The sequence below is a fragment of the Rhizophagus irregularis genome, chromosome 10 (assembly GCF_026210795.1).
Source record: "Rhizophagus irregularis chromosome 10, complete sequence".
Lineage (NCBI taxonomy): Eukaryota > Fungi > Glomeromycota > Glomeromycetes > Glomerales > Glomeraceae > Rhizophagus > Rhizophagus irregularis.
The window spans coordinates 2,182,548-2,205,813 of NC_089438.1; the positions used below are offsets into that span (position 1 = coordinate 2,182,548).

The following is a 23,266-nucleotide window of genomic DNA, read 5'->3' on the forward strand; positions in this document are numbered from 1 at the left end:
CAAGTTGGATTTTATGAGAAAGAAAATAATGTGAAAAGTTTTAAGCTGTTATTCATAACATTCTGGCTATCTTGTAGAAAGACTGTAAACCAACTGAATTTCTAGCGATGATTGGTACTAGCTTGTGGCCTATTTCAAGGATTGGGAGACTATACTTAAGGCCATAGATATGCTACAAGTTTACTTGTTGACACTCCATTCCTAATTTGAAGAAAGTACAATTGAAACTGAAGGCTAAAAATACTTTGAAAAAAGAAATCTGGTAAGACAGGTAAAGGTTTGGATAGTAATCAGCCTAAGAAGAAGGATATAAAACAACAATCTTTAACAAAAGCTTCTAAAAATAATAACCAGAAATTAGTCTAGTCTATTGTATATAGCATTCTAATTTGTATTATTTTTTTTAGCAGAATATAGTTTTATATTTTATTTCTACTCTATAAGCCCGAGGCTTTAGAGGGGGTTTACCCTTTTTTTTTTATCCAGTGTGTATGGGTTGACTTTTGTAAGCTAATATCATTTAGGTCAGCTCTACTCTTTATCGAAGGAACCATCACCAGAGTTTTTCAAAAAATTCATCCAATGTTTATATTAATTATATTCCAAATTACATGAATGGCTTACTTCTATCAATTGTATTAAAAATAAAAACTATTGGTATTCACAATAATACATGGTGTCCATATTGCTCTAAATATAAACATAAAAGATTGTGTCTCAACTTGATTTTCTTAAAACTTCAGATCACTGGAACATGATATTTATTACCCACAATATGGATTTGCAACTGAAGTATAAGGAGAATAACACGAAAGATGTGATCTCAATAATTTTATTAAACAGCAAGCATGAGATCAACCCTAAAGGTACATTTGATATTATGAAGACCCATATACTATTATTCCAAAATATCTTCATGAATTGGATCTTATTAAATGAATTCAAGCAACAAAAAAATATTAATTATTAAGTAACAAACTATATATAATATGTTATTTTAGGCCTGATATGAGCAAAATTTATTAAATCTATTCTAATGATTATCCCATACATGTAACATTTCCTTTAGGTAGGATTCTAAGCATAATGCAATAAAGATAAGTTTCAAAGAAAATTCTAGATTTCATTAATCTTTTTATTTCCAGTTTTTGTTTGATTAAGCTAATAACTGGTACTTTACCTTTGGGCACCTGAGGTGAGATTATTAGATGATGAGAAAAATTATTTTAGAAGTAAAAATTGGAAATATTCAATCCATTAAGAACTATCAAGTACCTTGAAAAAGTATGTCTTAATTATTAATCTTTTCACAAAATTAAACTCAGAGAGATCTTGGGTAAGTTTAATCTCACAAAGCTAAAAGAAACAGTAAACTCCAGAGCACCAAATAATTTAGTTTCAAATTCGTTTTCACATAATGATACTATCTTATTCATACATTCTCTGATAGAGGATAGCAACTTTATAGAGATTGTATCCCCAGATATTACTGCTTCTTGTGATTGAAAAATGTTTCACTTCAATAAAACATGATTCTTTATGCTTGTCTTTTTCAATAATTTGACAAACAACCATATCTGGTTTTACCCTAAGTTTGTCTATAGGTCATACGATGTTCTTTAGATAATGGGCTTTAACCGTTTGCCTTTATTGTAATGTAATGATACTTAAAAATTTTAAAAAAAATGTATGTTTGCTTACTATGGTTTATAAAATGCATTCTCTCATAGCTAATGAAAGATTAGATTGAAAGCCATTAAAAAGATTAGGTAAAGGTTGAAATAAAGAATCATTACAATAATTGGGTGACACCTGCACTGGTCAAAATCGAGGCAAATGTAGCATAGTAGCCTTTATCTTTATTAAATTTTATTGAACTTTACAAAAATAGAAATAAAACTAACCAAAAACAAAGCTATATAGTCTCCTAAGAAAAATTAAAGTAAAGAATTAGTCTAAAAAAGAAAACTTGCATTACGCTAATATTTCCAGATCTTTCCCCTTGATATTTATTTATTTTATTTTATTCCGCCAAGAGCAGTAATCCTATCTAATACAAATAATAGCTATCAAAATATCGAAATACATTTCCACTAAAAACCGTGTCTAGAATAGGAATTTTATCCAGCACTAGGAGCTTAAATCCCTTGCTACCGGACCTCACTCTTTACTGGACCTCACTCTTTGATAAAGAGAAAGGCTCAACCTAGGTGAAACTTCGCCACCTAGACAAACCCATACGAACTGGGTAAAAATAAGGAAGAATTGGGGCAAGCCCTCTCTAAAGCCAAGGGCTTATAGAGTAGAATAAAAAGTAAAAAAATTCTGCTACTAAAAATGCGCTATATTCTAATTAATAAATGTGATTATAAATAAAAATAAATGGAAGCTAAACTAATTTAATCTACGTAATAAGTCCAAAATCTCTGCTAAAATCTCTTTGTTAATTATATTACACCCCTTACTCTTTGAGGATTTCTTTGCCTTCTGAGAATTTGGGTTCTTCAACTGGTTATCATCTTTAGCAGTCTTGGTCGAAGACTTCTTATCCTTTTTCGTAGGCTGATTACTATTTGAACTTTGTCCAGTATTTCCAGACTTATTATTTGGAGTATTTTGAGCCTTCAGCTTGTACTTCTTCTTCAAGGTAGGAATAGAGTGTTGACACCATTTCAACTTCTTATCATTAAGGAAAACTTAAAGATTATCTAAGGCCTTGAGTGTGGTCTCCCAATTCTTGAAATAGCCTACTAGTTTCCTCTTTCCTTGACTTGTTTGTAAAAATAATTGTGGTTTACGGTCATACTACAAGGTAGTTATCGTCATGTTTTCCAGGATATTATGAATGACAGCTTGGGAACCATCTCACTGGTATACCTCCCAGGTTAATCATCCAAAACTTGTTAAATTGGAGAAGGGTAAATGAGTTCAAAACTATTTTGACTTTAAGAGTCTGATATTTATGCTGCCGTTTAACTGACAACTTGATAGTATGACTCCATAACATTAATTCTCCTAAGATTTTCTTAACATCCCAGGTATACGGAATATCATATACAATAATGTCTCTAACTTGCTCTCACTGGTCATCAGCTTCTTTGTATCCTGTCAGTATTTGAGTGGACTTGGATACAGATAAATTCTTCCCCTTACGAGGTTGTGTAGCTGATGTTTGTGCATCAGGATTTGCCATTGTTGATTGGTTCTTGACTTTTTTGTTATCTGTAACATGCGCCTTTTGTTTATCTTTCTTCTGGGAAGTTTCAGGTGTCACAGTTTGATCAACAGGGGTCATTTCCACATCTGGCAGTATTGGAGGCATTTCAAGTACTGGATTTGGTGTAGTTTTCATATTTGAAGAGCTAGTCTAAGATGTAAACAATTCATCATCAGTGGAGGAACATTCCGATTCTGTGACATTACCCATATCACCATATAGAGTATAGGCGTTGGTAGCAAATTTATCCCACGACTTGGATGCTTTGCTTTGTCTACCACTAATGAATGCATTAGACATGATACTACAGAAGTGGTTTCTCCTTTTACTTGGGCCGATATTGCTGAAGTGGTTGGCTCTTACTATTTACAGTTGGTAAACAGGGCGGACATCCTCATATTATCACATTATTGCCAATTATTTTGCCGATCATCTATTTTAATATTATCACATATTTTTTTGCAAATTTAACTATATAAATTTTATTTGTCCAAAAATTAATGTTTTCAAATCCAAAAAATTAACTAAAACCCAAAAATGGGTTGAATTTTAATAATAATTAGAAAATTAAATTATTTTAATGATATTGTGACAACCAGTGATTAAAATTTAATTTTTGTTAGTTTTTTAGATTCATCTCATCAAGACAAACATTTTGATAGTAATTTCATAAAATTTTTACACTAAATTGATTGAGAAATTGCATTTTGAAAATTTTTATTTATTATATAGATTATAACAAATATAATTGCAAGTATAAATTTAGCTATAACTTCTTGATTACCTAAAATTAGGAATGATTACTTTGCCCATTGACCCATAAAAGTTTTAAGTTTCGGCCAAACTTCTGTGACTTCGGCCAAAGCTTTAAAGTCTGATATCACCCAATTTACTATAAGATCGGCAAATGATCTGCTTCCCTTTCATCCGCTCCTCTTCCTTTGAACATTGAATTGTCAGCCAATTTGGTTTTCTCCAATTCTCCTATTGTTTCCTTACCAGACTCGCACTATAAATTTTTCACTAATGGCTCTTTAATCAATCTTGGTAATCTTGAAGTTTCCATGGGATGGTCTTGGGTACAAATCTAAGATGCTGGTTTTTTAAATTTGATCGCCTCTTATGTGCATAATTCACGACTAGCCCTCCTCCACTTGTGCTGAAGCTGCTGCTATTTATGGTCTCCATATATACTGACTCTCAAGCTGCTAATGATGGTTTACGTCTTTGTGCATCTTCTTCTTATTCCAACAGCTATCTTTATTACAAGAATACTAATTTTGAACTTTGGGCCATCACTATTTTTTCTAAGCATCTCACGGTATTGCCTGTTAAAGTCAAAGCTTATTCCAGCAACTATTTGAATAATTTTGCCAACTTCCTGGCCAATACTGCTCATAATTCCTCTTAGGCCATTTTAATCTCTGGCATGAACCAAGCCTCTGCCCTAGCTGCTTACCTAAGCTTTTTGTCAATGATCACTGCTATTCATAATAATTTCATCCAGAGATTCAGAAAAAGAATTTGAAATCCGCGTTCTTATGAAAAAAGAAGATGGGAAGACGTGATGAATATAACTCTCAAAGTGAAAACTACTTCTCAACCTTCAAATTTGCCTAAGTCTACATACTTAGTACCTTACTCATCTTTACAACCTTCAACACTTAATGAAATATGGTTTGCCTTAGTTTAATCACTTTTCAGGTTTTATGGGTCATCTAATGGTGCTACTTAATAACAGCTTTAGCAGGATGGAGTGTTGATTTTTATAGTGGCATGCTATTTGTTATTATATTAGTATAGTTGCTTTTACTTTGGTTGAAATATATCAAGGAAAAACTCTTTCTCCTTTACATTTTATGAAAAATTCTGCAAAAATTTTTTTTAAATTTTTTCACTTTATTTAAAATTTTTTACATAAAATAAAAATGTTGAACATAGGAAACTTAGTTAGAAATAAGAATAATGCAGAAGACTTTTTAAAGTTTATCTCGTATAATGAATACCAATATTTACATGAAGTTACCGCGGAGCTCAGTTCATTTATAGAAAATGATTTTCTTAAAACTTTATTTGATAAGAGTCTACAGGCTATAGACAAAAAGTCCAGCTTCTAGTAGAGACGTTTGGTGAGAGTGCCAACCTAAATAACTTTTCTATACAGGCGCAGGTGATGAATATACAACCTACCATCCTTTCACTAATATTTTCTATAGCACCAGGACATTTTTTAGCATCAGGCATAGGAGTATAAGCAGTACAACCAGTGCAAGGAGCAAGCTTGATGATATCGTCTGGTAAAGAGGTACAAGTAGAAGTTCAATGAACAATAAAACAAGTAGTATGAGCAGGTTGGATGGACAATTGTTTTTCATTATACTTGCTGTCAGAATTAATTACTGCATATAAAGCTTCAGTTTATATACCATAATATATTGAATTGTAATTATTTAATGCCAAATATACAAAGAAAGTAAATATTTTTTTGATTATGCCATAGATAATTTATAATCCGTAAACCTATAATGCTGATCTTGATAATTTGTTAGATATTTAAATGGCAAAATCCATATTTCATAATGCTGTAATTTCAATTTGACAATTCTGACAGCACCTATAGCCAGAATCATGGTTGTTCGTGAAAAGGTGCATAGAGCTAGTTCAACAGCAGGAATGGAGGTTACAGGAAGTCCAGTACTGACAAATTTGTCAATCAGAAGATTGTTGGATTCAAGAATCGTAGTCTTCTAAATACCATTTGTATCAGACAAATTGATAAGGGTACCAGTTGAAGTAATAAACTGAGAATGATAAAATAATTGCTTCTTTTGCAAGATTTTCAGACTTTCTTTGAAAATCTTTGGGGTCATACATTCATATAAACGACCTGTATGGCCATCAGGCAGGGTAGCTGCAAGAGTTATGTGTGTATTAGACAAAAGGGAGTAGAAACAAGTAGAGCAATAGTACAAGCGATATAGTTTTTTTTAAACAAAATAAGAGAAGACCATATAGAGGAGAAATAGGAATTAAAAACCTATATTGAATTAATTTCAATTTACGGTCAGCCTTGATATAACGAAGTAGGCGTCCGGGCTGATCAACCCTTCATTATGAGAAAATTCGCTAATATATTAAAAAACAAATTCATTTTAAAAGAAATTCGTTATAAAAAGGGTCATTTACATATGTGAAATCAAATTTTTCTTCATTCAACGTTATAATGCATTTTATTAGTAAAATTCAGTATAACGAATTTTTTTATGACTAAATGTGTACCACACTAAAGATTTGTTATGTCGTGAAATTTGTTATATCAAAATTTGTTATAGAAAGGGCTGACTGTATATATAAAGAATTAGCTAATAAAAATAAATTAGTTAAATGACATTGTTGTTGCTCAAAGCCTGAGATAAATATAATATTGGGTTAGGTAGAGAGCGGGAGAAGCTAGCCTTATGTTATAGTACAGAAACTCTTTCATGAATACATTTTTTACGAAAATTTCTGCGTAATAATTTTTTTTAAAAAATAATCCCCTTATTAAATTTTATTACATAAATATAAAAATGTCTATGGATAAGAGCCGAACACCAAACGAAGAAGCTTTAGACTTCGTTTCCAAGTTTAACGAAATTTATTTTCAAACTATTACACACCACTTAAGTTCTTTTGTACAGGACAGTTTCCTTAAGGACTTATTTGATAAAAACCCCTCAGTACTGAAGGATAAAGCCCAGATACTGATAGAGCGGTTTGGCGACTCAGCCAACTCTGTGAACTTTACTACACAGGCTCAAGCTATGAATATACAACCCACCACCCTTTCGCTAATATTTTCTATAGCGCTATATGCTGCGTCCAGGTCTTGGGAAAATTTTTCTACCCAATTCTTTTGCAATTTTGGCGATATGGGAGATGATGATGATGACAATAAGGCTAATTCTCAGGTTACCTAATGGATGCGTCACCTTTTCTTGGGCAAGATGTAGATGATCTAAAACGCCAAGGATTTCAAATGCCACCAAATCCAGTACCTATCAAGCTTCCATCAATGCCTGATATAGTAATGACCCCTGTTGATCAACCTGTAATACCCGAAAACTCCTGGAAGAAAGATAAACAAAGGCGCGTGTTACAGATGATAAACAAGTCACGAACCAATCAACAAAGGCAAAACCTGATGTGAAAACATTAGCCAAAAATTCTGAACTGGACGCTACACAGATACTGACAGGATACGAAGCTGTCGGAGAGGAGCAAGAGCGAATCTGAGACATAATAGTTTACGATATCCCATATACCTGGAACCTGCAGAAAATTTTAGCAGAGTTAAAATTTTGGGGAACGCTATTAAATGTTCCGTTAAACGGCAACATAAGTATCAGACTCTTTGAGTCAAAATAGCACTTTCTTCATTTGCCCTTCCTCAGTTTAATAAATATTGGACGACAGACCTAGGAGGTATACCTGTTAGATGGTTCCTTGCAAGTTGGACTTTACGAGAAAGAAAACAACGTGAAAAGTTCCAAGCTGTTATTCATGACATTCCGGAGGATATGACAATGGCTACCTTGTGGATGGACCGTAAACCATGTGAATTTTGCTCATTTAAAATTATACAAACAAGCAAAGGAAGGAGGAAACTTGTGGCCTATTTCAAGAATTGGGAGACCACACTAAGGGTCTTAGATATGCCACAGTTTTTCGTATCTAATGGTAAGGAGTTGAAATGGTGTTGACACTCCATTCCCACCTTGAAGAAAGCACACAATAAACCGAAGGCTAAAAATACACCGAATACGAAAAAGTCAGGTAAGTCTGATCAAAATTTGGAAAGTAAACAGCCTAAGAAGAAGGATAAACCTACATCCTCGAAGAAAGTCCCAAAAAATAATGACCAGGAGGAGAAGCACCCAAAAACTCAGAAGAAGGCAAAGAATTCCTCGAAGAAAAAGGGTGGTAATAAAGATAACAAGGCGGTTTTAGCAGAAATTTTAACTTTATTACAGAAGCTAGTTTAGCCTACGCTTTTATTAGCGGTTTTACAAATTTCAGAATTGTATTACTTTTTAGGATAGAATATATTTATGTGTAGTGCCACAATTTCTTGAAAAGAGGACTTGTCCTCTCCACTTTTTTATTTTTTCCCAGTGTGTCTGCCTGGACTTTTATCGGATGTGGTAGTGGTTCAGGTCTTTTTTTTTTAAGAAGTTAGGGTCGGTTTCCAGCTTCTCTGGTTGTCGATGGTAGGTTTTGGTTGGGTCATATTACTTAGTAATCTATCCCTCTTTGTATTCCCCACCTGCTTCACATAAAATAAATAAAGTTGGCCTTATGTTTAACGACAGAACGAATAGCACTTGTTGCTAAAGAACATTCAGATTTGGAGAGATGAGTAACTTGCATACGATATTCAAGCTTGGGTATGAGAATGGTATTGTGCAAGTAAACAACTTGTTTAGCTGATAATTTCACTGGATGGATAGTAGTGGTGAAAGAATTACATTTGCAGGTGATTTGTTTTTGAACAAAATCACAAGAGCCATTAATATTGAACCAAACACCTAAAAAATGAAAAGAGGTAGTCATGGGGATAGGTATAATAGAGATAGAAGGAACTCTATTCAAAGAGGACAAAGCCAAGTTGAAAGTAATAGGTATAGGGGTCAAAACAGAAGTCAACAGCAAGGAGTTAAGTGGACAACATGAATTCCATTCCAGATTTTGAGGAAGAAATAAGAGTAGAATAATCCATAAAAACTAATAAGTGAAGGGGGAGAGAGAACATAAGGATCTGTCATTTCTTGTTTAAGAACTGTAAGCAGTAAATCTATATAAATAACCTATAAAAGAGGAGAAATAACTTCGCCTTGGTTGATACCAATGCGAAACCTATAAAAAAGGAGTATTCCCATGACAACCATTCATCAAGAGTGGCAGATCCAATAAGGAATCGTAGATAGAGGGAGATACATCAGCCATTGGTGGTAAGTGGAGGACCATCTATTAGGAAGTAAAGAAACAGAAGCAAGAGGAGTAGATTTGATGGGAACAAAGTTTTGAAAGTGGTTGACAACAGCATTATCGATGTCCTTAGAATTAGTCAATAAGTGAAAGTGAGATGAGTAATCAATAAAGATGCAAAAACTCTTTCCCAAAACTCATTTTTTACGAAAATTTCTGCATAATAATTTTTTTATAAAAAATATTCCTTTACTTAATTTTATTACATAAATATAAAATGAACATGAATAAGAGTAGAATACAATACGAACCAACTGTAGAGTTCGTTTCAGAATATAATTTTATATTTTACCAAACCATAATTCACCACTTAAGTTCGTTTGTAGAGGACGGTTTCCTCAAGAACTTATTCGAAAAAAACCTGTCAGTAGCTAAGGACAAAACTCAGTTACTGATAGAGAAGTTTGGCGAAGCTGCCAACCCTATGAACTTCACTTCACAAGCTAAAGCTACGAATATACAACCTACCACTCTTTCGCTGACTTGGGAAAATTTTGCTACCATGAAGGTATTACAGATGATGGATTGAAAGAGTCATCTGAAGCAGAGCTAGATAAAGATGATTTAGATTGATTAATCGATAATTTAGGTAATCCACCACCAAAACTAGTAAAAGAAACGCCTCTAATACTGCCTGATGTGGAGGTTGTCTAAAGCCGTGTTTGATCTCGTGACTTGTAAAAATTTATTTTTTTACAAATAAAACTTTTTCGCCAATATATAAAACTTTCAAATTACACATAATATGTGTATTTTAACCTGCTGTGCAAGTTTACTTAGTTAGTGGGTTTTGAATACCGTTTTTGACAAATTTGAATTTTTCATTTTTATCATCCATTTTTGGATATGATCAGCAAAGATTATTCATTCATATGTAAAGTCAAAAACAGTGTTTAAAACCAGCTTTTTTTCACTAAGTAAACTTGTAAAGCAGGCCAAAATACACTTATTCTATAACTTTCATACTTACATTAATCTTAGTTCATAAAAAAATGGCTTATTTATAAACAAAAAACGTGTATTACAACTGATAAACAAGTTTAGAACCAATCAACAATGGATCTGAATACGGCCAATTTGGCTCACATCAGTACAAAATGAGTGATGGTCGATTATTACCAGTTTAACTATTATACATGTCATAATGTCATATAATTATTGTTTACCCAATCACAACTAAATAACTAAATTCACGCTGCGGGCACAATCATGTGTTACTGTATCCAACATGTCCTTTAAATGTTATCTTTGCTAAAAACCTACTTCACCAGCTTACTTTTGAGCAGTTTGTATCTTATTAATGTCTTTCCTAAGAAAGTATTTGTTCATTTATTTCAAAATGAACCTTCTTTAAGGTATAATTCAGCACTATGAAAATATCGTTATACATTTAAAGGTGAGGCAGGAGAAAAACAAAAATAACAGGATATGTACTATTTGTGAATAGTGAAGAAATTTATGAAGTTTTTTTCAGTTAGGCACAAACAGAATGAATTGGTTGAATCTTTCAGTGTGAGACAGTTATCTGCACATTTACAACAGTTTTAGGAGAGTTTATTAATGGGTAAAGTTCAGAATTCTGCATACAAATTTTTTATAATTTTGAAGAATTAATATTTTAATTTTTTTTCTTTTTTAGAAATGAAGTAACAAATGAAAATCACACTTCTGCTCACTCTGCAATACCTACAATCGCAATATAGATTTATTTTACCACGCTCCCCCTTCAAGAATTAAATCAAAGATATATATATTGTAATATAAGATTTCAATAGGAATATTAAAAGATTTGATGATTTTAAAATACTAACATATTGTAAACAACATGTTTGATAGAATTTCGTAATAATGCTGAATGCAAACATTTTTGTTGATGAATGTAATGAATGTCAACTTTGCCATTAAAATTTTTCTTCTAAAAACAAACTTTTAATACGTAAAGAAATAAATGCTGCAATAACAAAGTTATACCCTACTATACTTCTCTTCTTTTGCCTTACTATTAGAATTAAATGAAAACACGCAAAATTTTCAGTATGGAACTGCAACTTGTACATTTATTACTAATTCTGAAGTTAATAAATTTATTTAATGTTGCAGCAATAAACTATCAAATGCATTGCGGAAAAAAAAAATAAAATAAAATAAAATTTAATGTCTGAATGGGTCGGATCAGGTTGGGTAATTGACTTGATTCGACCAAAGGCAAGTCATGAATTTGATAACCTGACCCAAATATCACATGTCGGTTCAGGTACCTGATCTGACCTGTTGACCTGATATATCTTGGGTCAAAAAAACGTTTTGGCGTTTTTTATATATCAAATCCACTCTCGAACTCACTGACCGACGGATGACTCAGATAGAATCTCATTTAGGTCTTTCACCCATTCCTGCTCCTAGTGATCCTGATCTGGATCTCATGCAAGATGATGCTCCTATTTCCCATGTTCCGCTCAACATCCAACCTTCTGCTAAATCTTCCTTACCACCCAAAAGTATCTTAACGTGACCCCAACTTCCTCCCCTAGTGCTCCACCATTTACACTTATCTCCTCCATGCAAGAAGAAATTAACGATCTCAAAAATAGCAGTCGTTATTGAAAGTAAATTGGATATGCTTACTGGTCATATCTAAGGTTGCTTGTCTAAACCTCTTCAGAATCCTACGATTAGTTTTGTCAAAATTTTACTATAGATTTATTATAGTTTCAGCAGAGTTTTAGCAGTTTCGGCATTTATAATAAGTTTCGGCAGTTTCACATTTCTCCAAAGTTTTGCCAGTTTTTTAATATAACTTTAATATAGTTTTGGCAGAATTTCACTTTTCAGCGAAATGCCATCTTGCCTAAACCCATAGGTTTCGGCAAGTAACCTTAGTCACATCCAACAATTCATCAGCTCCATTAGTGGCACTTCCTCAGAATAAGCTGATTCAGCTTCCTATGTTTAAATTTCTTCTTCTCATTTTATCTCCCCAACTGTATATATCATTGTGTTCTAATGTCGGACAATAATTTTGTTATTCACATGAATCTATGTTCTCCTCTTCCTATCCCTAATTCTTTTAATATTTCTTCCTTTGATGTCAATGGCCTTAAAATGAATGGTCAGACAAAAATTGAACAAATTTCTTTTAAACACATTTCCTTTGGTGGCATTGTTTATACTCATCTCCACCCTAAACAAATGAAATTTTTATCAAAACGTATTTCGGATTATACTGTTTTCTCTTCAGATCTGGATACTTCTAAACAAATCCTTTCTTCTGGTGGTATTTCTCTTTTCATCGCCAATTCCTTTGCTTCTCATGTACAAGATTTTGTTTCCCATTCCTCGCATTTGCTTTCTGTTGATTTATATTTTAAAGGCAATGTGAAATTACGCATATTTGTTGTTTATATTCCCCTCCTGCTGATGGTACTTTGCGCTCTGACACTATTGATTTGCCTCTCCAACAACTTATTTCTTCCAAACAAGCTGGTTTTTATCATCGATTTCAATATGCATTTAGACAAATTTTATCCATTTATTATATCATCTCCTCTCTCATGGTTATAAAGATTATACTTCTGTTAACCTTTCTGACTCTTTAGGCACCTTTCATCATAATGATCAAATTACTCGTATCGACTATGTATGGTCTTGCCCTCCTCAAAGGCTTTGCTCTTACCTCTTGCATCTTCAATGGATAATATTCCCGATGATGAACTGAGTCAAAAAAATGCATTTTCATTGGTACTAAAGTATTCAATACTTTCAACTAAAAATTCGATATTTGAGATATGTTCAGAAATTATTGACAACTTTCAAGGGGAAAAAGAGTTGGCACAGAACCAGGGGAAAGATATATGGAAGAATTCATAGACTATTATTATGTGCAAGATGAGCAAAATACGCATGATGAAGAAGAAGTTACTGTCGAACAATTTAATGAAAACTATCAAAACCTCATGCCATCTACCAAGAGTCAGCTAAATAGATTAAAAAATGAATTGGCTATAACACTCTGTAAAAAATGTTTAATGCCAACAAGAAATCAGGAATGTGACTGCTGGATTTTACAAATAGAGGAATACTAATTCTTCTCAAAATTATTTTTTACATCTGGGAAGGAGAATTGCGCACCAGATCATTCCACATAGTTCTAAAAATATCTTGAATAAAATCATAAACCATAATCATGGATAATTCGGCCTTAAATCTGAACATATTAACCTTACCTGATTTAGGCCAAATATGTACCCGAATCTTCGATGTGAAGATTATAGCAATTTTAGAATGAACATCACCCACATCATGCTTAATATACTTAATGGAAAATGGTAATTTCTCTTGAATACCATTATTAGATTCCAAAATATAAGCTAATGAGGTAAGATCAATAAACTTATTATCACCAATATTAACCGCAAATCTGTAATTAAGCAGAAGAGGCTTACTTCCTCCCACAAGTTCAACAGAAGAAAACTTGGGTAACGAACATTTAGCAAGATAATGTAAGAAGATATCAACAGGTTCAAGAGATCCAAATACTTGTATACTGCCAGATCTGGGGAAGTATCGGATAACCTTTGTATTCTCAAATTCATCCGCAATAATTATAAACTCAATACAAGCATTAAAAGTACTACCATCACCAGCACGTTTCCGTCTTCTAAATGGATTATCAGGAGTACTCCGTCGGCATCATTTTTTACCTTTAGGTTTAGTTAAGAATTGCTCATAACCCTCAAAAGCTTTATGAGTAAAATTGCTATTAATAGCAATTACATCCTTGGTAGGTTCTAGTCTCCCGCCAAGTTCAATATAATCAAGACCCAAAATATTAATTTTCAACTCTGTAAAATTAAGGGATGGAACAAGTTCACTAACACACTGATCCATTTTTTTATATAGGAAAAAGAAAGATTCAAATGGAAAAACAAATTGAAGATTTTGCATCCATCAAATGGGAAAAACAAATTGAAGATTTCTCCCCCATCAATAGAAAATCCCAATTGAACATATCTCGCACATCAATATCTCATGCAGGATATAATGGAAATTAATAGTTTACCCATCGAACTTTTGGAAAAGATAATCAAATCTGCATCTGAAGGTAAATACAAGCAAGATCTTTGAGAATATGCATTAGTATGCAGAACATGGGCTGTAATAGCAAATTCTCTTCTATGGGTAAAGTAGATCTTTACAGCCATTCTCATAGAAAGGAGTTCCGGATGTATAAACATCTTACAATATTGGGAACAGTATGTGGGAAATATATCCAAAAACTCAAAATGGATGAGGCAAGATTATGGCCTATCTGTATTGTAAAGATATTGCGTGCTTGCCCAAATATTCAGGAACTTAGCATGGCAAGTTACCATTATTATGACGAAAGAGGTGATGTCAGAGATTTGCTAAGTAATATCTCACATTTATTGCCAAATCTTCAAAAGCTAGATATTAGATTTAGCCAAGATTATTTTGATAAAAATAACAGTATTGAGAAGCTTATAGAAAGTAATAAAAATTTGCAGATTACAGCTACACGTAGATGCAAAAAGAATAATAATTATATCGAACATTATCAAGATAGGAAATGGCTAGATTGTCGTATTTGCAAAACTGGAAGATATTCTGAATAGTTAGCCATACTTCGGGATAAAGAAATCCAAATTTTATTATCTGTAATCTGCAACTAAAGCTCTCCATAAGCTGGCTTGCAAGTTGAGCAGGGATCTTTCCATCAAATTTTGCCACGTGTTTCTTCTCTGATCAAGGTACCTACATCTCTCGGCAGGATGCTTTGAGCTTGCAAGCTTAGTTGAAAGGGAGTTTTATCCACAACCATCTGGATAGAAAATTTTATTTTTTACTATCTGTAATTCACAGCTATCAGGATAAAAAAAAATCCCAATTTTTTACTATCCATATTCCACGACCATTCACATTCATGCAAAATGGGAAAAAGTAATTGAATAAAGCTAGTCTTCCATGTAGCAATAATAATGCAACGACTACCGGTAGAAGTAGCTGAACGAATTATTACCAATCTTTCAGATAAAGACCTATTTATTGGAAGTTCAGTATGCCGAGTGTGGTGGCAAATTGTTCGTCAAGAAGCATATAAGAGGTGGAAGAAATATGCTTGCAGGATTGGAGATATATATAAGGAAATCCAAGCTATAAGAGAGCGGGAACAGAAAGAAGAAATCGAGTGGCAAGAGGCTAGTTATGCAGTAGAAAAACTTAATAACTGTATGGGCACCTTTACTGGAAATCAGGTGTATATCATAAATAAGATGCTTAAATATGAGATGATTGTAGATCCCCAGGAAAGGGAAATTATCAAATATACATCAAGTGAATTTAACTGGGGAGGAGATCCTTGGAGATTTGACTGGGAGTGGAATGAGTGGACTCAACAGGAATAATGAAATCCGCTGCCTGATATTACCAAAAAATTTGGGCACTACCCGTCACTATCCGGCACTGCCTGGCACTGCCAAAAAAATTTGGGCACTACCTGTCACTGCCTGGCACTACCCATTACTACCCGTCACTGCCAACACTGCTTAGCACTGCCAAAAAAATTTGGGCACTACCCATCACTGCATGGCGCTGCCAAAGAAGTTTGTGAAATATACGGATTTTTCCTAGTAAGATGGCGCTTTAATTTAAAGGGAAAATCAAAAGATGTCCCACATAAATAGCAGACTAATTTGTTTCGAGGATGTGAATTTTTTTTAAGTCAATAGTATCTATTTGCAAGGAAGTTACATTAGTTTTCCGCTTATGCAGGGAAATCGGAATAGTGATTTTTTTGTGTAATGATAAAGGGATGGTTAGCTGCCGATTTTGGAAATCTAGAATAACATTAGCACGATCAATCCAAGGTACACCTAGCAATAAAAAGTCCTTGTCACTCTTAACAACCATAAAGTCATCTTTGATCTTTTTAGAATTTTCTCCATCATACACAAGAATACCAAGGCCATATACTGTCCCAATAGTATCGGATTTTATCACAACACTGCTACATTACTTCTATCCACATCAAGATTTAGGTGCTTTACAATATTATTGGATATTAGAGAGCTATCAGAACCAGTATCAAAAATCGTTGTGGGGATAACTAAAGATTTCTCACTTTCAGGCGCTACTACCTTAGTTTTAATAGTAACTACATCACTAGCAGATTTGCGGTTAAAAAACCAAAAACTATCAGTGCACATACTATCCTCATTTTTACGGATTAAATTCGCAGCCATATTACTGGATACAATCCCGATCATCGGCTGTAAAATAGCGGTGAAAGTTCTTTGATACTATCCCAAATTTTTTCTCATGTCTTTATCGAAGGTGATCCCTTAAGTTGGTTAAGTATTGGTTCTTTATAATTGATAAATTCTGCATTTAAAGCATTATATACAGATATAATAATCTCTTTTGGTACAGCATTAATGAAAGATTGAACTAAGGCCTTTAAAAGTAATTGGAAAACCTCAAAGATAATACGTTGCCTTTTAAGTCATGATTTCATCTTACCTCCTTCTTTCTTATCCACACACCTTCCTTCTGCACTCTTTTTTTTAATCCATAACAAGTATGCCGGGATGCAGAATAAGAATCAGAATCTGAATCACTGTCAGTGGAGTCAGATGAATCGGCAGAATCAAAAGAATCATGTACGTTAGATTTTGGACATGAACTTTTAGTATGGCCAGATTTTCCGCAACTTGAATATTTTTTTGATTTTGACCTGCGTAATACCAAATACCTGATTGCCATGGTAAGCATGATTAGGAGGTAAATTTTTATTAAGTTCTGTATCAATGAATGCTTCAAGATCTTCAATGGATATTTTACTTATATCAATATCTCTCAGAAGACCTAATTTGTATCCTAGAGCGACTAATCTCTGAAATGATACATCTTTTTGAAAACTTGAAAAGGGGCTAGATGATAGTACTGCCGCTAATGGTGGCACTGCAGATGGCGCGATCACAGGAATTTTAGAATTTATAAGATTCTCAATATCTGCTAAAGTTGGACCCTGGTATGTAACTATAGGAGTATGTGTGGAGATAGAAGCGGGTGCTGTATCTGTCTTGTATCTCTCAATTTCTTCCAATTTATTTAGGATAAATGCAACAGAATTTTCCAAACCAATACGTCGTGTTTCCATCTGATTTTCACTAGAAAGGCCATTTAAGAACTGTTGTCATACTAATTGAGTTGGACAATAGCATGAAACGTAAGTTTAGACTTTTCAGATGTTATAGTAGGGAAGTAATGCTTAAAATGATATATTAATTGTCCAATACGTATTCCAGGAGCCACAATTGTACCTCCATTATTAGCATTAGGATTACTAGCAGCTAAATCAGTAGGACGACCACCGGCTATTGACCAATCTTCATCCCATACAGTATGACTAGGTATAAAATCAGCACCAGTAATAGTATTAACTACAGCCGCCTGCCCATGTTGTGCAAGAGCTCTCCCCACAAATTGATTTGCATTTACACATGTATAGCACCATTATTCATACCATTAGCAGCAGCAAGATTAGCTACAGCAAGGTTATTCCGAATATTTGCACATTTCCAATTTTTTCCTTTGATATGCATTTCAAACCAATCTCTAGCATCATCTTCAAGTAAAGACTCAAAGATTCCATGAATCCTAACACAAGTCCTAGCATTAGCAGCAGGATCAAGTCCAGCAGACTCACACAATTGCCTGAATTCTTGAAGCCAAAGTTCTGGATCCTCACCTGATACTCCTCTAAATTTCTTAGGTGCGTATCCCGCCATTGCTGATTGTATTATTAAAAATTGTTGATTCAAATTTTGAAAACAGATTCTGCGCATTTTGAAGTTGATTTTGCACATTTTGCAGTTGATTTAGCCCATGATTTTGACAGTTTAGAAATTGCTGAATAATAGCAATAGTTCACCTTCTATTCCACTCTGTTTCTCTATTATAGCGTTGCAATAATCTGTGAGCATTTCTTCTACTCTCAAATTGAGTCTGGGTATTAGCCAATTGAATCTGACTGTTAGCTAATTGGGTTTGAGTATTTTGCGCAAGACCTTTCCAATGTTGACGATGATGCAACTCCTGTATATATGCATCCTTAAAGGTACATCTTGTATTTAGTACAGAGGCACGTGTATTATTAAGTTCTTGCCTTAGATATTCTTCACGGTTAAATGCATCATCCAACAAATCTTCAAGTCTAACCTCATTATTATTTTTATCTTCTATAATATTCCGCAATTCATCAGCATACCGGATAATAGCATCAAGACTATTATTTGCAGTATTAAATAAATTATCTATATAAGGGGTAACTGGAATATTTTCTCGATCTAGACATACACGAATATCAGCTATACTATAGGCAATAACTCCCGATGATTTAAAATTTCTCTAATGGAATTGTGGGATTGTGGTGATTGTGGCATATTTTTCTGTTGTCTCCTGGCAAGTTCTTTTATTCGAGCTTTGAGTTGAATATTTAAAGTATCAACTTCAATCAACTGGCGTTCTAGTGCTTGTAGCCCTTCTTCTTTTAGTGATACTGCTTCTAATGCATTCTTAAGTTTTATACGCAATTCTGCATTTTTTTGCCTAAGTTCTTCTATTTCAGATTCATATCCTGAGACTACGCCATACAAGTATTTTATATATTGTTCCTGTGATTGTAATGTACATTCGAACTTTATAATTAACAATGTCTCTTCTGTCTGATCAAACATCGCAGCTTCCACAGATTTTTATAGACCCCACCTTTAATAAACAAATTGAGCAAAATTATATTCTTCAGCGAATCTATTATCAGCCAAGTGAATACTATCATGTCCCGGAAAAACTTTGGGCTAAGGCTCGGGCAGAAGGATATGATATTGATATTTCTGATGTTACAGAATGGTTGCATAAACAGGCTGTATGGAAGTATATTCCACAGGTTTCTTTTAACAAAATTACACAATCAAATATGTATCATCAGGCGGATATTTTATATATGCCTCATGATACTGTAGGTAAAAAGCTATATAAGTATTGCCTAAATATTGTAGATTTTGCTAGCCGTTATAAAGCTTCTGTGCCTTTAGAAGATCACAGCTCTGTGCATATTGCTAAAGCATTTAAAAAGATTTATAGTAAAGCAGATTGTCTACTTATTTGGCCAAAGTTCTACAGGTGGATGGTGGATCAGAATTTGAAGATAAAGTTATGAGCTAATGGGTAAAAAAAATGTACGTATTCGGGTGGGTACTACTCATAAAAATCAGGCCATTGTTGAACGATATAATCAAACTTTAGCAGAGAGGCTTTTTAAAATACAGGATGCAAAGGAACTCCTTACAGAAGGTGTGAATACTGCCTGGGTTGAGAATCTTCCTGATATTGTAAATGAGCTAAATAATTCTAACACTCATCTGCTAAATATGCCACCAGTTGTGGCAATCCAAAAGGATCAGGTATATGCACTACCATCAAAGATTCGCAAAGATAGACTAGTGGGTATAAATGAAATACGGTTACCTGCAGGTTCTTCCGTTAGATACTTACTTGATAGCTCAGATTATAGAGGTAGAAGGCATGCCACAGATCCAATATGGTCTACTAAAATTTTTACAATTGAATCTTTGACGGTTATTGATGGGCAGCCGGTTATGTATCAGTTGACAAATGGACCTAAAAAATACTTTATTCGTGAACAATTATTAATAATTCCTTTAAATACTATGCTACCTCCCACCTCTTTACTTGGTTTACCCTAATAGTTATAACCATGTGCATATGTGGTTATATTATCAGGTGCAATCCATTTTTTATCATCCATCGGGGATAATCCAACTTTTGACATTTCTACTGTATGGATGCTATGTTTGTCTGATCTGATTGCAAGAAAGGTAACCTTATCCATATGATTAGGATCGAAGAGCGCCCTATTATATCGTTCGTGATGGAACTTTTTTTTAACCACTTTTGAGGGTACACCTTTGGCTCCTACTTTGAGAATAGACTTTAAATAATCCTGGAACTTTTGTATTTTCTGCAATCTTTTCCTCTCCTATTGCCTGACGAATAAGATGATCAATAGGATAATCACTGAAATCAAATTAGTCTGCCATATTTATAAGATCTGCGTTGATGTTCTTAGTTTGAATTTGCACAAGGAGTGAATCTGTATCAGTATAGCATAATCGCACTTTATCCTTGTATTTAGCCTTGAGAGTATCATAATAGAATTGATACATGTATAGCTTACTAAGATCGAGAACGCACATGCCAATATATGTGGGGCGGTTAAGATTAACTTCTGTTTTGCGGTGGTGAACTGCCACTAAGTTCTCTGTGAAAATTCTTCAACTCTTAAATGCAGGATCAGAAGCGAGCTTTTTATATTTCTTGGGATGAGTTAGAGGTTGAATCACTGAGACACGCTGCTGCTTTCTAAGGTTTTCCATAGTTTTACCGAAAACACTATTATTCATAAGTTTATAGAAATCTTTCTCAAAATCATTTTTTGATTTGGCACGCTGCTCGGTATTAAATATTATATATGGCTTCATCTATGGTGACTGCTCAAATTTAATAGCTTCGTAAATGTGCTCTAATACCATACCTTGATTTATATAGTATTGGAGATTGCGGCGATGAACTACATATTTATCCTTATCAAAGAGGTTCGGGATAAGCTTTTCGGTAGGTACAGTCACGTCCAAAAGTGACGCCCGATTTAAAATTAATGCCAAAAATGGCAAAACTTTATTGATTTTCATTAAAATTCACATAAAAAATAATTACTAAAAATGGTTAATAATGTGTTGGCCCTCCCCTTGCTTCTAGTACTGCATTTATTCTTTGTGGCATTGAAGCAACAACCTCTTCAAAAATGGAGCAATCCAAATTTTCCCATTCTTCACTTAGTGCAACTTTAAGTTCATCCACAGTTCTTGGAAAGACTTTACAACTCTGGATATTGTCCTTTAACTGCTTCCAGATGTTTTCTATTGGATTTAGATCGGGAGAATTTGCCGGCCAATCAATAACCACAATTTTATTCTTCTTCAACCAATCCTTGGTTATTTTCGCGGTATGTATGGGTGCATTATCCTGTTGAAAAATTGCAGCCCTTCCTGTTAACTCATGAACTGTATGCTGAAATGGATACAGATATGAATTTAGGATTCTAATGTAAGTATTTGAATTGATTTTTTCATTTCCTTCTTTATTTTCATCACAAAAAATTAATGGCCCTTTTATCCCTCCTGCAAAACATCCCCAAACCATGACTGATTTTCGACCACTTTTAAAGATAGGTGTCAAGCATTCAGTGTTAAACCTTTCCCCTGTGTGTCTCCAAACTCTTATTTGTCGTGACTGCTTGCCAATCTCAACACTTGATTCATCTGAGAAAATAACTTGTGCCCAATCATAAGCTGTTTTTTCTTTATATTTCTTACACCAACTAATACGAGCTAATGCATGCTTTTCTGAGATAAAGGGTTTTTTTGCAGCAACATGGGAATAAATTCCAACACTATGTAATGCTCTTTTAGCAGTTGTAGGGCTGCAATTTAAATCTAATGTATTAATGACTTCATGTAAAGGTTCGCGTCGATCTTGTGTAACTTTGTTTATGAGTGCATTTTTCTCATTATTATTGAGAGCAGGTGGACGCCCCGATCTAGGTAAATTTTCAGTTTTCCCTGTCTTCTTGTATCTGTCAATAATTCTTCTTATTGTGGTGGGGTCACGACCCATTTTTCTTGCTATTTGTGCAGGGTTAAAATTCTCCATATATGCTAGTATTTTTCCTTTATCTTGAGAAGTTAACTCAGTTCTATGTGACATTATTTTTTTAACTTTGCAACGCGTTTATTAGGTTATGAAATTGTGAGAAAAACATTTAAAAATAAAAAAAAGGGGGTATAAATAATGTAAATTTTGTGTATCGTAACACCATACAAAATCGGGTGTCACTTTTGGACCCGACTGTACATATCTTTGCCCTGAATGATTGATTAATTCATGTTGCTTATCACTTAACCATTCGGGTCTTACCTTCATTCTTTCTATGGCGAGGTGATAATCAGTATGGGAGGGATGGAGTTCTCGAGGATATGCAAGTTTAACTTTAAGAATGTAGTCTTCAGGTATATCATTTTCCATTTCATTACTAATTATTTCATCCCTAAGGCTTGCCAATTTTTGCTCATCTCTTATCCAGCGGAAATTTCCTGTAGGTAGGTATTGCATCATTGCCCAGCCATAGAGATTATTTGCATCCAAGTATAAGAGAAATGATTTAGGTTTATTCATATTCCATTTACCTTCGCCCATGCCGAGGTTATTTGCATAAGCATATCATCTACTTACCATAGATATTCCACCTCTGAGTCCTTCCTCAACCATCATATACTTCAAGTTTTTGCCGAGTTTTGAGAAATAGTGCATCCCATATGTTGACCATATTTACTTAGTGCTGTTTCCTGAAAACTTTGGAAAATATCCGTACATCTGGCTTTTTTCCAAAGGTAAAACGAAAAGTAGTAGAGTAGGGCCGGTGTGTTGAGTAGAGTATTATGATGTTTAGCGGTGTGTAACATAATGGTATTACAGAAAGAAGTATGGTTGGGTCAGCGTGATGAATAGAGTATGGTGACATTTGGCGGTGTGTAACATAAGGGTGTGAACCATACACAGGTGATGTATAGTGTTTGGCCCGTCGTGTTATTTATCACTTGAGTAAACTGTCACATAGGGTTCCATACTCTACTCATCACGCTGACCCGACCATACTCCTTTCCGTAGCACTCGTAACATAAAGGGTGTGAACTATACTCAAGTGATGAATAGACACCCAGCCAAAACGCTGGGCTGAGCTTGGGCCGAGGTGTTTATTTATCACTTGAGTATAATGTCACATTCACGTTATACTCTACTCAACACCTCTACCATACTCTACTACTATTCGTATCACTCTTTTTCCAAACATATTGCACATACTCA

At 34.0% G+C, this 23,266-nt stretch overlaps 1 protein-coding gene across 1 annotated transcript; it reads left to right on the forward strand.

Moving 5' to 3' along the window:
• Window positions 1-15,240: 15,240 nt before the first annotated feature.
• OCT59_002007 (uncharacterized protein) lies at window positions 15,241-15,666 on the forward strand (the record flags this gene model as incomplete). The annotated part of the gene is made up of 1 exon (XM_025325384.1): window positions 15,241-15,666. One exon carries the CDS (start codon window positions 15,241-15,243, stop codon window positions 15,664-15,666), a length of 426 nt encoding a protein of 141 aa, XP_025181390.1.
• Between the last annotated feature and the right edge of the window lie 7,600 nt (window positions 15,667-23,266).